This window comes from Onychostoma macrolepis, chromosome 18 (genome assembly GCF_012432095.1).
Source record: "Onychostoma macrolepis isolate SWU-2019 chromosome 18, ASM1243209v1, whole genome shotgun sequence".
Lineage (NCBI taxonomy): Eukaryota > Metazoa > Chordata > Actinopteri > Cypriniformes > Cyprinidae > Onychostoma > Onychostoma macrolepis.
Genome location: NC_081172.1, coordinates 4,936,360 through 4,953,566, shown reverse-complemented (window position 1 = coordinate 4,953,566; position 17,207 = coordinate 4,936,360). Strand labels below are relative to the sequence as shown.

The 17,207-nt window shown below is 40.8% G+C and overlaps 1 protein-coding gene across 1 annotated transcript in view; it reads left to right on the top strand.

Annotated features, from left to right (window-relative positions):
• Positions 1-17,207, top strand: part of kcp (kielin cysteine rich BMP regulator) — a 93,175-nt gene that overhangs the window by 61,948 nt on the left and 14,020 nt on the right. The window contains exons 34-41 of the mRNA XM_058750698.1: positions 348-524; positions 1,118-1,294; positions 3,914-4,090; positions 6,433-6,609; positions 7,218-7,394; positions 7,972-8,148; positions 16,674-16,756; positions 16,888-16,981. Of these exons, the coding sequence (XP_058606681.1) occupies positions 348-524; positions 1,118-1,294; positions 3,914-4,090; positions 6,433-6,609; positions 7,218-7,394; positions 7,972-8,148; positions 16,674-16,756; positions 16,888-16,981 (1,239 nt within the window). The remainder of the gene's footprint in view (positions 1-347; positions 525-1,117; positions 1,295-3,913; positions 4,091-6,432; positions 6,610-7,217; positions 7,395-7,971; positions 8,149-16,673; positions 16,757-16,887; positions 16,982-17,207) is intronic.

Below are 17,207 nucleotides of genomic sequence, written 5' to 3'. Positions count from 1 at the left end.
CAGTGAAATGGTTGGAGTTCTGTTATCACATATAGGCTATATATACATACATACACACACAGACACACACACACACACACATATATATATATATTTATATACATATGTGTGTGTATGTGTATATATATATATATACAAAGTATATATATATATATATATATATATATATATGTATGTATGCACACAGTATGACAGTATTTGAGTTTTCTTACATTATACGTATATGATGATTTGCTCGGTTTATAGGAAATTAAAAGGAGTGAGTATTATTAGTATCTGTAATTAAGAGTCTTTTATATGAATTATTTGATCATTATGATTATATTGAGTTGTTTTCTGTGTTTTAGTCTGCATGTATGATGGCCGAGAGTATCAGAACGGTCAGGAGTTTCCAGACCCCGCTGATCGCTGCAGTCGTTGCATGTGCAGGAATGGTCAGGTGACCTGCAGCAGGAGCCCATGTCCAAACCCAGGATGTAGTAACCCCATCACTCGGCCGGGCCAGTGCTGTCCAGTGTGTGATGGTACCGTATAACACTGCGTCCACATTACTAGTTACAAAACCCACGACAGCCTTGTCAATGCATTTTATACATTTAGTTAATAGTAAAATATGTGTTTTTGTTACTTTTAAGATATATATATATATATATATATATATATATATATATATATATATTTATGCTAGTGTTCTTCTAAAGTAGTGTGTACACACACACACACACAGTGTGACAGTATGTGAGTTTTCTTACATTTATACATATATGATGATTTGTGTGATTTATAGAAAATGAAAAAGAGTGAATATTATTAGTAGCTGTAATTAAGGGTCTTTTGAATTAAAGAGAGAGTTCACACAAAAATTAAAATTTTGTTATCTTTGACTTGTCATCATTTACTCACTCAAGTTGCTCCAAACCTGTATGAGTTTCATTCTCCTGTTGAGCATGAAAGAAGATATTTTGAATAATCTTAGTATACAAACAGTGGACGTTAGCCACTGACTTTCAAAGAAAAAATACTATGGACGTCAGTGGCTGCTGTCAGCTGTTTTGGTGAACTATCCCTTTAATGAATTGATTGTTATGATTATATTGAGTTGTATTCTGTGTTTTAGTCTGCATCTATGATGGCCGAGAGTATCAGAACGGTCAGGAGTTTCCAGACCCCGCTGATCGCTGCAGTCGTTGCATGTGCAGGAATGGTCAGGTGACCTGCAGCAGGAGCCCATGTCCAAACCCAGGATGTAGTAACCCCATCACTCGGCCGGGCCAGTGCTGTCCAGTGTGTGATGGTACCGTATAACACTGCGTCCACATTACTAGTTACAAAACCCACCAAAAGCCTTGTTTTCTTTTTTTTCTTTTTTTCTCTCTTTTTTGAGTAAATAGTAAAATGTGTTTTTCCATTGTAAGATACATATACTAGTATTCTCCTAAACTAGTGTACTTCATTGACAAAAAGCACAAAGAGCACTTTTATCTCTTCTGATAAAAATGAGCAAGAAATATTGATGACTACTCCTGCACTGCAATGATTTTTCCCCAAACAAAGCTCCTCAGAATAAGAATGGAATACATTTATTTAGCAAGTTTGCATAACATTTTTAACATTTTGCATTTTTAAGTTTGACAAATATGCAAATAATTTAAAAAAAAACAGGAAGGGGGCAAAACCCTTTTCACAGCACTGTACATATACATATACATACATATAAAATTAATGTCCCTGTTACACTTAATGTTTACACTAAGTTCAAATAGCTATAGATTCTATTTACACTTAGCAGGATTTTCTGTTATTTATACTACTTATTGCAAATAGTGTCAATTATCTGCACTTCAGTATTGTAGTACATTATAAAACATTATGCAATAATAACATATTGAGTGTAAATTCAAATTATTAAATGGATGTCACCTTATTGGGACAATAATTGGGACAGGTGCATCTCAATAAATTAGAATGTCGTGGAAAAGTTCATTTATTTCAGTAATTCAACTCAAATTGTGAAACTCGTGTATTAAATAAATTCAGTGCACACAGACTGAAGTAGTTTAAGACTTTGGTTCTTTTAATTGTGATGATTTTGGATCACATTTAACAAAAACCCACCAATTCACTATCTCAACAAATTAGAATACTTCATTAGACCAGTAAAAAAAACATTTTTAGTGAATTGTTGGCCTTCTGGAAAATATGTTCATTTACTGTATATGTACTCAATACTTGGTAGGGGCTCCTTTTGCTTTAATTACTGCCTCAATTCGGCGTGGCATGGAGGTGATCAGTTTGTGGCACTGCTGAGGTGGTATGAAAGCCCAGGTTGCTTTGATAGCGGCCTTCAGGTCATCTGCATTGTTGGGTCTGGTGTCTCTCATCTTCCTCTTGACAATACCCCATAGATTCTCTATGGGGTTCAGGTCAGGCAAGTTTGCTGGCCAATCAAGCACAGTAACACCATGGTCATTTAACCAACTTTTGGTACCTTTGGCAGTGTGGGCAGGTGCCAAGTCCTGCTGGAAAATAAAATCAGCATCTCCAGAAAGCTTGTCAGCAGAAGGAAGCATGAAGTGCTCTAAAACTTCCTGGTAGATGGCTGCGTTGACTGTGGACTTCAGAAAGCACAGTGGACCAACACCAGCAGATGACATGGCAGCCCAAATCATCACTGACTGTGGAAACTTAACACTGGACTTCAAGCAACATGGATTCTGTGCTTCTCTACTCTTCCTCCAGACTCTGGGACCTTGATTTCCAAATGAAATGCAAAATTTACTTTCATCTGAAAAGAGGGCTTTGGACCACTGAGCAACAGTCCAGTTCTTTTTCTCCACAGCCCAAGTAAGATGCTTCTGACGTTGTCTCTGGTTCAGAAGTGGCTTGGTAGCCCTTTTCCTGAAGATGTCTGAGCGTGGGGACTCTTGATGCACTGACTCCAGCTTCAGTTCTCTCCTTGTGAAGCTCTCACAAGTGTTTGAATCAGCTTTGCTTGACAGTACTCTCAAGCTTGCAGTCATCCCTGTTGCTTTTGCACCTGTTCGTACCCAAATTCTTCCTTCCAGTCAACTTTGCATTTAATATGCTTTGATACAGCACTCTGTAAACAGCCACACCTTTCAGTAATGACATTCTGTGACTTACCCTCTTTGTGGAGGGCGTCAATGTTCGTCTTCTGGATCATTGCCAAGTCAGCAGTCTTCTCCATTATTGTGGTTTCAAAGAACAAGAGATAGCCAGAATTTATACTGTAGGGATGGTCATTAATTGAAACTCAAATGTAAATATTCTAATATTTTGAGATACTGATTTTTGACTTTCATGAGCTGTAAGCTATAATAATCAAAATTAAAACAAAAAAAACTTTTGAAATGTTTTACTTTACATGCAATGAATCTAAAATATATGAAAGTTTCACTTTTTGAAATAACTTACAAGAAAAAATGAACTTTTTCACGACATTCTAATTTATTGAGATGCACCTGTATATGCTAGTGTTCTCCTAAAGTAGTGTGTACACACACAGTGTGACAGTATGTGAGTTTTCTTACATTTATACGTATATGATGATTTGTGTGATTTATAGAAAATGAAAAATAGTGAGTATTATTAGTAGCTGTAATTAAGGGTCTTTTGAATTAAAGAGAGAGTTTACACAAAAATTTTATTTTGTTATCTTTGACTTGTCATCATTTACTCACTCAAGTTGCTCCAAACCTGTATGAGTTTCATTCTCCTGTTGAGCATGAAAGAAGATATTTTGAATAATCTTAGTATCCAAACAGTGGACGTTAGCCACTGACTTTCAAAGAAAAAATACTATGGATGTCAGTGGCTGCTGTCAGCTGTTTTGGTGAACTATCCCTTTAATTAATTGATTGTTATGATTATATTGAGTTGTTTTCTGTTTTAGTCTGCATCTATGATGGCCAAGAGTATCAGAACGGTCAGGTGTTTCCAGACCCCGCTGATCGCTGCAGTCGTTGCATGTGCAGGAATGGTCAGGTGACCTGCAGCAGGAGCCCATGTCCAAACCCAGGATGTAGTAACCCCATCACTCGGCCGGGCCAGTGCTGTCCTGTGTGTGATGGTACCGTATAACACTGCGTCCACATTACTAGTTACAAAACCCACGACAGCCTTGTGTTTTCAATTATTTATTTTTTTAGTAAATAGTAAAATGTGTTTTTTCATTGTAAGATACATATACTAGTGTTCTCCTAAACTAGTGTACTTCACTGACAAAAAGCACAAAGAGCACTTTTTTACAGTATTACTCTTCTGATAAAAATTAGCAAGAAATATTTATGACTACTGTGCTGCAATGATTTTTTTCCCAAACAAAGCTCTTCAGAATAAGAATGGAATACGTTTATTTAGCAAGTTTGCATAACAAAAGTGAAAAAGATTTCAGTTTCAAATTAATGCTGTTCTTTTGAACTTTCTATTCATCAAAAAATCCTGAAAAACAAATGTATTACAGTTTACACAAAATATGAAATTTAATCATAAGAAAAAGAAATGTTTCTTGAGCAGCAAATCAATATATTAGAATTACAGTAATAAATGTATTCAAATATAAATAAAGTTATTTTGATAACACTTTATTTTAAAGACCAATTCTCACTATTAACTATTTGCTTACTAGCATGCATATTACTAGCATACTGGTTGTTTAATCATACCATTCAAAGGCTGGGCCTACGGCGAATCACAACCGTGCCAATATACAGCTATATCTCAGACTGCTCGTGTGATATTGCTCATACATATATATATATATATATATATATATATATATATATACAGTCAGGGCCATCCTTTGGGCGGTGCAACTGGTGCGGTCTCACCGGCCCCACGGCGAACGGACCGAGGGGGAACTCCATCAAGAGGTTTACAACCCATGGCACTGTTGCTAACCTCCCTGGACGTGGATGGAAGAGCAAAATTAATGAAAAATTACAACGAAGGATTGTTTGAATGGTGGATAAAGAACCCCAATTAACTTCCAAACAAATTCAAGCTGATCTGCAGACACTGGGTACAACAGTGTCAGCTCGCACTATCCGTCGCCATCTGAATGAAAAGGGACGCTATGGTAGGAGACCCAGGAGGACACCACTGCTGACACAAAGGCATAAAAAAGCAAGACTGGAGTTTACCAAAACTTATGTGACAAAACCACAATCCTTCTGGGAGAACGTACTGTGGACAGATGAGACAAAAGTAGAGCTTTTTGGTAAAAGACATAATGGCACTGTTTACAGAAAAGGAAATAAGTCCTTCAAAGAAAAGAACACAGTCCCTACAGTCAAACATGGTGGAGGTTCAAAGATGTTTTGGGGTTGCTTTGCTGCTTCTGGCACTGGATGCCTTGTCTGTGTGAACGGTATCATGAAATCTGATGATTACCAAAGAATTTTGGGGTGCAGCGTAGTGGCCAGTGTCAGAAAGCTGCGTCTCCACCAGAGGTCATGGGTCTTCCAGCAGGACAATGACCCGAAACACACTTCAAAAAGCACTCAGAAATGGTTACAAACAAAGCGCAGGAGAGTTCTGAAATGGCCAGCAATGAGTCCAGATCTGAATCCCATAGAACACCTGTGAAGAGATCTCAAAACAGCAGCTGAGAGAAGGCATTCTTCAAATCTGAATGACCTGGAGCAGTTTGCAAAAGAAGAGTGGTCCAAAATTCCAGCAGCGAGGTGTTAGAAACTCATTCATGGTTACAGGAAGCGATTGATTTCAGTTATTTTTTTCCAAAGGGGGTTCTACCAAATATTAAGTTGAGGGTGCCAATAATTTTGTCCAGTGCATTGTTTTGGGTTCTGTGTGGAATTGTATCAGATTTGACTTTTCTTCTCTGTTTTTTTTTTTTTTGTTCCAATGCAAACCAAAAAAATAAACATGTGAGTACCAAAACATTTGCAACTGCAACAATTGTCTGAGAGAAAGGTTGCATTTTCTTACAGAATTGCAAGGGTGCCGATTTTTTTGGCCATGATCGTATATATATATATATATATATATATATATATATATATATATACACACACACACACACACACACACACATATATATACAGTATGTATATATATATATATATATATACAGTATATATATATATATATATATATATATATATATACAGTATATATATATAACACACACATATATATATATATATATATATATATATATAGACACACACACATATATATATATATATATATATATATATACACATATGCATATGTATGTATGCACACAGTGTGACAGTATGTGGGTTTTCTTACAATATACATATCTGATGATTTGTGCGGTTTATAGGAAATTAAAAGAAGTGAGTATTATTAGTATCTGTAATTAAGAGAATTATATAATAATTATTTGATCATTATGATTATATTGAGTTGTATTCTGTGTTTTAGTCTGCATCTATGATGTCCGAGAGTATCAGAACGGTCAGGAGTTTCCAGACCCCGCTGATCGCTGCAGTCGTTGCATGTGCAGGAATGGTCAGGTGACCTGCAGCAGGAGCCCATGTCCAAACCCAGGATGTAGTAACCCCATCACTCGGCCGGGCCAGTGCTGTCCTGTGTGTGATGGTACCGTATAACACTGCGTCCACATTACTAGTTACAAAACTCACGACAGCCTTGTCAATGCATTTTATACATTTTGTACTTTCAAATATTTTTTTGTTTAGTTAATAGTAAAATATGTGTTTTTGTTACTTTTAAGATATATATATATATATATATATATATATATATATATATGCTAGTGTTCTCCTAAAGTAGTGTGTACACACACACACACACAGTGTGACAGTATGTGAGTTTTCTTACATTTATACGTATATGATGATTTGTGTGATTTATAGAAAATGAAAAAGAGTGAGTATTATTAGTAGCTGTAATTAAGGGTCTTTTGAATTAAAGAGAGAGCTCACACAAAAATTTAAATTTTGTTATCTTTGACCTGTCATCATTTACTCACTCAAGTTGCTCCAAACCTGTATGAGTTTCATTCTCCTGTTGAGCATGAAAGAAGATATTTTGAATAATCTTAGTATACAAACAGTGGACGTTAGCCACTGACTTTCAAAGAAAAAATACTATGGACGTCAGTGGCTGCTGTCAGCTATTTTGGTGAACTATCCCTTTAATGAATTGATTGTTATGATTATATTGAGTTGTATTCTGTGTTTTAGTCTGCATCTATGATGGCCGAGAGTATCAGAACGGTCAGGAGTTTCCAGACCCCGCTGATCGCTGCAGTCGTTGCATGTGCAGGAATGGTCAGGTGACCTGCAGCAGGAGCCCATGTCCAAACCCAGGATGTAGTAACCCCATCACTCGGCCGGGCCAGTGCTGTCCAGTGTGTGATGGTACTGTATAACACTGTTTCCACATTACTAGTTACAAAACCCACGACTGTCTTGTCTATGCATTGTATAAATTTTGTACTTTCAACATTTTTTTTGCTGAGTAAATAGTAAAATATGTGTTTTTGTTACTTGTAAGATGTATATGCTAGTGTTCTCCTAAAGTAGTGTGTATACACACACACAGTGTGATGGTATGTGAGTTTTCTTACATTTATACGTATATGATGATTTGTGTGATTTATAGAAAATGAAAAGGAGTGAGTATTTTAGTAGCTGTAATTAAGGGTCTTTTGTATTAAAGAGAGAGTTCACTCAAAAAATGTATATTTTGTTATCATTGACTTGTCATCATTAACTCACTCTCAAGTTGCTCCAAACCTGTATGAGTTTCTCTCTCCTGTTGAGCATGAAAGAAGATACTTTGAAGAATCTTAGTGTCCAAACAGTGGACGTTAGCCACTGAGTTTCATAGAAAAAGATACTATGGAAGTCAATGGCTGCTGTCAGCTGTTTTGGTGAACTATCCCTTTAATTAATTGATTGTTATGATTATATTGAGTTGTATTCTGTGTTTTAGTCTGCATCTATGATGGCCGAGAGTATCAGAACGGTCAGGAGTTTCCAGACCCCGCTGATCGCTGCAGTCGTTGCATGTGCAGGAATGGTCAGGTGACCTGCAACAGGAGCCCATGTCCAAACCGAGGATGTAGTAGCCCCATCACTCGGCCGGGCCAGTGCTGTCCAGTGTGTGATGGTACCGTATAACACTGTTTCCACATTACTAGTTACAAAACCCACCAAAAGCCTTGTGTTTTCAATTTTTTTGAAAGTACTAGTGTACTTCATTGACAGAAAAGCACAAAGAGCGCTTCTTACAGTATGATAAAATTCTGATAAAATTGATCAAGAAATATTGATGACTCGTTTTTTTCCCAAACAAAGCTGTTCAGAATGAGAATGGAATACATTTATTTAGCAAGTTTGCATAACAAAAGTGAATAAGATTTCTGTTTCAAATTAATACTGTTCTTTTGAACTTTCTATTTCTATCAATAAATCCTGAAAAACAAATGTAGTACAGTTTACACAAAATATCAAATTTAATAATAAGAAAAATAAATATTTCTTGAGTAGCAAATAAATATATTTTATTACTTTGAAGTTACTTTGATAACACTTTATTTTAAGGACCAATTCTCACTATTAACTATTTGTTTACCAGTGTTGGGCTAGTTACTCAAAGAATGTAATATATTACTCACTACTAGTTACTCCTTTCAAAAGTAATATTGTTACTTTACTTATTCATTTCTGGCAACAGTAATTAGTTACACTACTAGTTACATTACTTTTTCTTCACGCCCCACAGAAGTTGTAACTGTGTATCTTCCACATAAAATTCTTCTAGAATGTTACTAACAACATATTTCTGCCTCATCATTTGACCAAAATCCACAATGTATCGCAGTCAGAAGTTATTACAAACACTCAATAGTGACTGATAGCGACATTCAAGTAGAAGTGTTGTATTAATCTCATTCATTTTCATGTGTAGTTTGAAGTAATTTTTCCGTTACCCATATGCGATTAAATTTCGTTATGTATTTGATCAAATCGCATGAGTTTGTAAGAAACTGTTTAATTTTCCAAAAATATTTTTCATTATATTAATATAATGTACCACATGCTGATCTGTGTCACGGATCAGTCAGGCCCTACACCCCACCAATCACAGCGGTCCACATCACCAGAATACTAATCACGCTCACCTGCACCCTATCACATCTGTCATCAACACCACTATATAAACCAACACATCAAGCACACCAGTGTCCGATCTCGTACATTCTACGTGGACTCTATACCTCGGAAATACTTCCTCTAAGATATCCTTTGAATACGAATACTTACCAGTTGTTACTTACCTCCTGTCTCTGCATCCTAGTGTTCTCCTCTCCTTCCAGATTCCCCGTCATTGGAAAGTGTGTACCTTTGTGGATCCCCTCGTCTCGTCACCCATCAGCTCTGTGGAAGAGAAAGTCGTTACTGTCATCCTCATCTGCTCAGTGGCTTTCCAAGTTTACCATACTCACCTCAGATCACCTGCTCACTTCTCTGTTTGCCTCATCCTGTTTTAATAAACATCTTTCTGGTTACCACTTACCTCAGCGTCCGGCCCTAACTGTTACAGAAGATCGGACCGTAAGACCGACAAGAATAGGATGAGCTCCCCAGATCCATTCCAAGAGCCGGTGGACTCATTGAAGAGAGTCTTACTTCAATCGCCCACACCAACGGCACCACCAGCTCCTCCACCACAACCCTCTCACACAACAACAAGCACTCCCTCACCGATTGTATTCGCCAGTCCCATGGCGCCCTTCTCTGGTTCGGCGGAGGAGTGCAATGGCTTCATCATGCAATGTACCCTCACTATCGATCTCCATCCCCGCATGTTTCCCACGGATCAAGCGAAGATCGCTTTCGTGGTCACCTCCCTCACTGGTCCCGCACTTCGATGGGCTGAAACCATCCTCAACCAAGCCGGACCCGCTACTCATACGTTTGCCAATTTCATCCATCACTTCAAGGAGGTGTTCAGCAGTTCTCCAGGAGACTCGTCCGTGGGAGAAAAACTCTACCAACTTCGACAGGGTAATATGACAATTCACCAATATGCACTTCAATTCCGAACCCTAGCAGCAGCCAGCGGCTGGAACGAGTCCTCTCTAATAACAGCCTTCCGACAAGGACTCAATCCCCGCCTACGCCTCCATCTCAGTGCGTATGATGATACATATGGCTTTGGAAAAATTCATCCAACTAGCCATTCGATGTTCCAACCGTATCCAAGCCTGCTCCACCGATCCCTCCTCAGCCATTGCCACTCCTCCTAAACACTGACCAGAAACCAATGACCCTCCAGAACCAATGCAAACTGACTCAACACGCCTCTCATTACAAGAACGTCAACGAAGAATCAATCAAGGATTATTTTGTCCTAAAGTGGGGCGAAAAGCTGTTTTCCTCACTGTTTTCCCAACTTACCACGACCTTCCCTTCTGGAGCCAGTACAACTACTCATTCATACGACCTCCATAGAAAGCCCCGTGGAAAAATTATCCATCGACATTCCCTCCTGTTATGCCCACTTTAGTGACATCTTCTGTCCCAAAAAGGCTGCCCAGCTACTGCCACATCGGCCATGGGACTGCGCGATCGACCTCATTCCGGGTGAGCCAGTACCACATGGGAGAATTTACCTACTATCACCACCAGAACAGAAGGCCATGGAGGAGTACATTGAGGAGGCCTTACAACAAGGGTACATAGTTCCATCTACCTCCCCTGCTACTTCCAGTTTCTTCTTTGTAGCCAAAAAGGACGGCGGCCTAAGACCCTGCATAGATTATCGGAAACTCAATGAAATCACCATCAAATACAGGTATCCCCTTCCCCTTGTCCCAACAGCTCTAGAACAACTGCGCGGCGCCACCATATTCACCAAACTGGACCTCCGCAGCGCCTACAACCTCATACGCATTCGCAAAGGGGACGAGTGGAAGACCACCTTCGTGACGCCTACCGGCCACTACGAATATCGGGTTATGCCTTATGGGTTAGTCAATGCTCCTTCCGTATTTCAAGGATTCATGCATGAGGTGCTCCGGGAGTTCCTTCACCGCTTCGTAATCGTTTACATTGATGACATCCTCATCTACTCCCGGAGCCTGGCCGAACATCGCCAACACGTTGCGGAGGTCCTTCAACGTCTACGACAGTACCAGCTATACCTCAAGGCAGAAAAATGTACCTTCCATCAACCCACAGTTCATTTCCTCGGATACATCATCGACAGTCGTGGCGTCCGCATGGACAAGGGGAAGGTGGAAGCAATTACCTCCTGGCCCCTTCCTACTAGCATCAAAGAACTCCAGAGATTCCTAGGCTTTTCAAATTTCTACCGTCGCTTTATTGCCAACTACAGTACCGTCACCAGCCCGCTCACAGACCTACTCAAGGGGAAATCCAAAAGTCTCACCTGGAACCCCAATGCCCTCGAAGCCTTTCAAAAACTGAAACACGCCTTCACCAGCGCCCCACTCCTTGTGCACCCCAATCCCAGATTGCCCTTCGTCGTGGAGGTTGATGCGTCCACCACAGGAGTGGGAGCCGTCTTATCTCAGCAGCAGGGGAAGCCTCCCAAACTCCGTCCATGTGCCTATTTCTCCCGGAAACTCAGCCCGGCGGAAAGAAACTACGATATCGGCAACCGTGAGCTTCTAGCCATCAAACTCGCCCTGGAAGAATGGAGGCACTGGTTGGAGGGGGCAATTCACCCGTTTCAAGTCCTGACTGATCACAAGAATCTACAATACATCCGCGATGTAAAACGACTGAATCCAAGACAGGCCAGACGGGCCTTATTCTTCACTCGATTCCAATTCAAGATCTCCTATCGGCCGGGTTCCAGAAATGTCAAGGCGGACACCCTATCCCGCATTCACAACCCTGATGACAGTAATAACGAACCCGAGAATATTGTACCCAACGAAATCATCTCCAGCCCCATACAATGGACCTCTCCACCAGTCGCCTCAGCCACGCCCCCTGCCAATCCGCCGGGCTGTCCTCCTGATCATCAATACGTTCCAAAAACTCAACGCATTCCGTTAATCCAAACCACTCATACCACAATACAAGATCCATCCCACCTTCCACGTGTCACTGCTTAAACCTTTCTCTCCTTCTGTCTCCCCAGGGCCTGACCAGAATGAAGAACCCCCTCTCCCGCTCATCTTGGACGAAGGAGCTGTCTACCGAGTCAAGGAAATTCTGGAGTCCCGGCGCCGTGGTGGTAAACTAGAGTACCTGGTGGACTGGGAGGGCTACGGCCCTGAAGAACGCTCATGGGTACCCAGAGACGACATCCTGGACCCAACACTACTCGAAGAGTTCCATTCGACACACCCCGATCACCCAGCACCCCGAGGCCGGGGCAGACCACCACGACGCCGAGGGCGGCCCTCAGGAGCGGGCCGTGGAGAGGGGGGTACTGTCACGGATCAGTCAGGCCCTACACCCCACCAATCACAGCGATCCACATCACCAGAATACTAATCACGCTCACCTGCACCCTATCACATCTGTCATCAACACCACTATATAAACCAACACATCAAGCACACCAGTGTCCTATCTCGTACATTTTACATGGACTCTATACCTCGGAAATACTTCCTCTAAGATATCCTTGAATACGAATACTTACCAGTTGTTACTTACCTCCTGTCTCTGCATCCTAGTGTTCTCCTCTCATTCCAGATTCCCCGTCATTGGAAAGTGTGTACCTTTGTGGATCCCCTCGTCTCGTCACCCATCAGCTCTGTGGAAGAGAAAGTCGTTACTGTCATCCTCATCTGCTCAGTGGCTTTCCAAGTTTACCATACTCACCTCAGATCACCTGCTCACTTCTCTGTTTGCCTCATCCTGTTTTAATAAACATCTTTCTGGTTACCACTTACCTCAGCGTCCGGCCCTAACTGTTACAATCTGAGGGATGTAATGCCAGAGTAAAGTAAAGCCACAACTTACACAACAGATCTTTTTTCCTGACAAAATCAATATAATGCAATATTTCTATCTGCTGAATGTAAGCTTTTCCATTTTCCAAGCTTGCCTGCTGCACTGGGGACATCACATTTATGTCCAAGTCATGAAAATTATGAAAATAAATCTAGGAATTATTTGATTGTTAGATTTTAAATCAGCGGGGTTGAGGCATCAAAAGTAACTAAGCTGTTTTATGGAAAGTAAGTGTAATATTATTACTGAAATCTTATTAGTAATTAGTTACACTACTAGTTACTGCAAAAAGTAATATTACAGTAACTAAATTACTAGTAACTAGTTACTGCCCAACACTGTTGTTTACTAACATGCATATTACTAGCTGTCACATTTATGGACTGTTTAGCCCTAATCGGACGGTAATTGTTTCTCAGGGGGACGTAAGTGACTTTCACCCAATGGATAGAAAGTCAGACTTGTAATCAGAAGGTCGCAGGTTCGAGTCTCAAGTCCGTCAGGGATTGTAGGTGGGGGGAGTGAATAACCAGCGCTCTCTCCACCTTCAATAACACGACTGAGGTGAGACCCTTGAGCAATGCACCAAACCACCAACTGCGCCCTGGGCGCTGCAGCAATATGGCTACCCACTGCTCCGGCTGTGTGTGCACTTGGATGGGTTAAATTCCAAGTATGGGTCACCAGGATCAGGTTTGTAGGATCACAGAACTCTCGACTGTGAATAAATCGCCATCCGAATCCATGAGGTGATATGTAAATTTATTTTTACAGACGTCCATATGAGAAACAATTACCGTCTGAATCTGGCTTTTGTGGTGTTTTCTCCCTAACGTGCCCATATTTGGTCGTTCCTGTTCTCGTTGTGCCATTATTAGTTTATCCTCCTCACCTGTCTGTACCTTATTAGCACCCCTACTTATAGTCAAGTCTGTTCATTCTGTCTTCATCCGGTATTATTTAATGTTACCCTGTGTATTAGACCCTCTTCTTCGTGTGGATTACCATTAAAAGGATTTGTTGTTATAATCTTGGTCGTGCCTTCGTCTCCCTAACAGCAGTAGCATGACCAACAGAACTCGCGGCTCGATTGGACTCTTGTCGTGTCAGAAAGTGATAAGACTTTCAGTTTTATGGACGTCGCCATCTTTGATTTTACATTGGTCACTGTCGCTATGGTTACTGGTAAGGAATACAGGCTTGACTCCCGTTGCACGTTCATACAGATAGTATTCTAAACATAACTGTTAGCTGCTGTGTGAACGGGACATTTCGAGACTCACACCTGTAAAGAAAATGCGGTTGTCAATCCCAAAAACTGACAGTGTGAACGTAGCCTTTGTCTGCCCTGAATCACATGCCAGTGCGATAAAGACCACGGAGGTCATTCCACTGTAGCTGGCGCTCAAGGTGCTGGAAGTAGCCTTGTTCCTAAGCCCCCTGAGCATCCTGAACTCCCACCCAGCCTCCCTCTCCCACCACCTCTGCACCAGCCCTCACCATTTCCACCGCTCTCCTCTGTCAGCCCCTCTGCTCACCCTCAGCCCACCATCTGTGTGGCAGGATTACCGCGGGTTCTGCCAGTCTCCATCGGAGTCGTGGCTGGAGGATCCCTTGCCTCTGCCTCATGGCTGGAGGATCCCTTGCCTCTGCCTCCAGTCTATGAGTCCTGGACTCCGCCTCAGCCCGTCGACCCAGCGGCTCCACCATGGCTCCTAGCTCCCTCCTCTCAACCGTGGCTCAACAGTCCGCCAGCTCTGCCGGGCTCCCTCGTCCCTCTGGCTCCACCTTGGTCTGTTGTCGACCATCTGCCGTATTATATTGTATTATGATTTTACGGTAGCAACCATACATTAACAAAAAAAGTAGCATTGTAATACCATGGCTTTTTTTTGGACATGTACCATGGTACTATCATGTATTCTCTCGAGTACTATGCAAATATCATAATACATAAATATGGTAATCAAACAGTAACATGGTATAATGTACAGGTGCTGGTCATATAATTAGAATATCATCAAAAAGTTGATTTATTTCACTAATTCCATTCAAAAAGTGAAACTTGTAAATTATATTCATTCATTACACACAGACTGATATATTTCAAATGTTTATTTCTTTTAATTTTGATGATTAGAGCTTACAGCTCATGAAAATCAAAAATCAGTATCTCAAAATATTAGAATATTACTTAAGACCAATACAAAGAAAGGATTTTTAGAAATCTTGGCCAACTGAAAAGTGTGAGCATGTACAGCACTCAATACTTAGTTGGGGCTCCTTTTGCCTGAATTACTGCAGCAATGCGGCGTGGCATGGAGGTGATCAGTCTGTGGCACTGCTGAGGTGTTATGAGAGCCCAGGTTGCTCTGATAGTGGCCTTCAGCTCATCTGCATTGTTGGGTCTGGTGTCTCTCATCTTCCTCTTGACAATACCCCATAGATTCTCTATTGGGTTCAGGTCAGGCGAGTTTGCTGGCCAATCAATCACAGTAACACTATGGTCATTGAACCAGCTTTTGGTACCTTTGGCAGTGTGGGCAGGTGCCAAGTCCTGCTGGAAAATGAAATCAGCATCTCCATAAAGCTTGTCAACAGAAGGAAGCATGAAGTGCTTTAAAATTTCCTGATAGATGGCTGCATTGACTGTGGACATCAGAAAACACAGTGGACCAACACCAGCAGATGACATGGCAGCCCAAATCATCACTGACTGTGGAAACTTAACACTGGACTTCAAGCAACATGGATTCTGTACCTCTCCACTCTTCCTTCAGACTCTGGGACCTTGATTTCCCAATGAAATGTAAAATTTACTTTCATCTGAAAAGAGGACTTTGGACCACTGAGCAACAGTCCAGTTCTTTTTCTCCACAGCCTAGGTAAGACACTTCTGACGTTGTCTCTGGTTCAGAAGTGGCTTGGTAGCCCTTTTCCTGAAGACGTCTGAGCGTGGTGACTCTTGATGCACTGACTCCAGCTTCAGTTCTCTCCTTGTGAAGCTCTCCCAAGTGTTTGAATCGGCTTTGCTTGACTGTATTCTCAAGCTTGCGGTCATCCCTGTTGCTTGTGCACCTTTTCCTACCCAAATTCTTCCTTCCAGTCAACTTTGCATTTAATATGCTTTGATACAGCACTCTGTAAACAGCCACACCTTTCAGTAATGACCTTCTGTGACTTACCCTCTTTGTGGAGGGTGTCAATGTTCTTCTTCTGGATCATTGCCAAGTCAGCAGTCTTCCCCATTATTGTGGCTTCAAAGAACAAGAGATACCCAGAATTTATACTGTAGGGATGGTCATTTATTCAAACTCAAATGTAAATATTCTAATATTTTGAGATACTGATTTTTGACTTTCATGAGCTGTAAGCTCTAATCATCAAAATTAAAAGAAATAAACATTTGAAATATATCAGTCTGTGTGTAATGAATGAATATAATATATAAGTTTCACTTTTTGAATGGAATTAGTGAAATAAATCAACTTTTTGATGATATTCTAATTATATGACCAGCACCTGTATATCAAAATACCTAACTTCAAGATCAGTTGAACTATTGAGATCAGCTGAGTTCACTAAGGTCTAGAAAAGACATCTAGGCTCTGGAAAAGATGCGAGTTTGTGTTCCTGTGACAATTGTGTCTGTATGTGATCTGGTTTTGACATGTGATCTCTTTGACCTCACAGCGTGTTTTCAGCAAGGTCGGGAGTATTTAGCAGGACAGAGCTTGACCCTCCCCGATGAGCCCTGCATCAAATGCACCTGTGTGGTAAGACACACAACACACAAAACCAGCCGTTTCATCATATCTTCACCATCCTGCTGAGATTTGACTGATAGAAAGCTCACTGTTTGCTAATGTGTGTGTGTGTGTGTGTGTGTGTGTGTGTGTGTGTTCAGGACGGTGAGGTGAACTGTGTGGGTCCAGACTGTCCTAAACTGACCTGCACGCATCAGGTCACTGATCCCGGCTCCTGCTGTCCCCGCTGCAGAGGTACAGACACATCCATTAAAGGCCATATAGCATTTTATTTTTTTCTAAAATCCACTTATAATAGTAATTTTTTTTTTGAACCAGTTTAGTTTTTCATGATAACTTCCCACCCTTTCTGTGACCCCTAGACTAGACCCCTATGACCTTCATCATGATGCAAATAATTGAAATAAATTTTTGATGTTTGTTAAATTTATTCACTGCTCTGTTCATGTTCGTTTCTAAT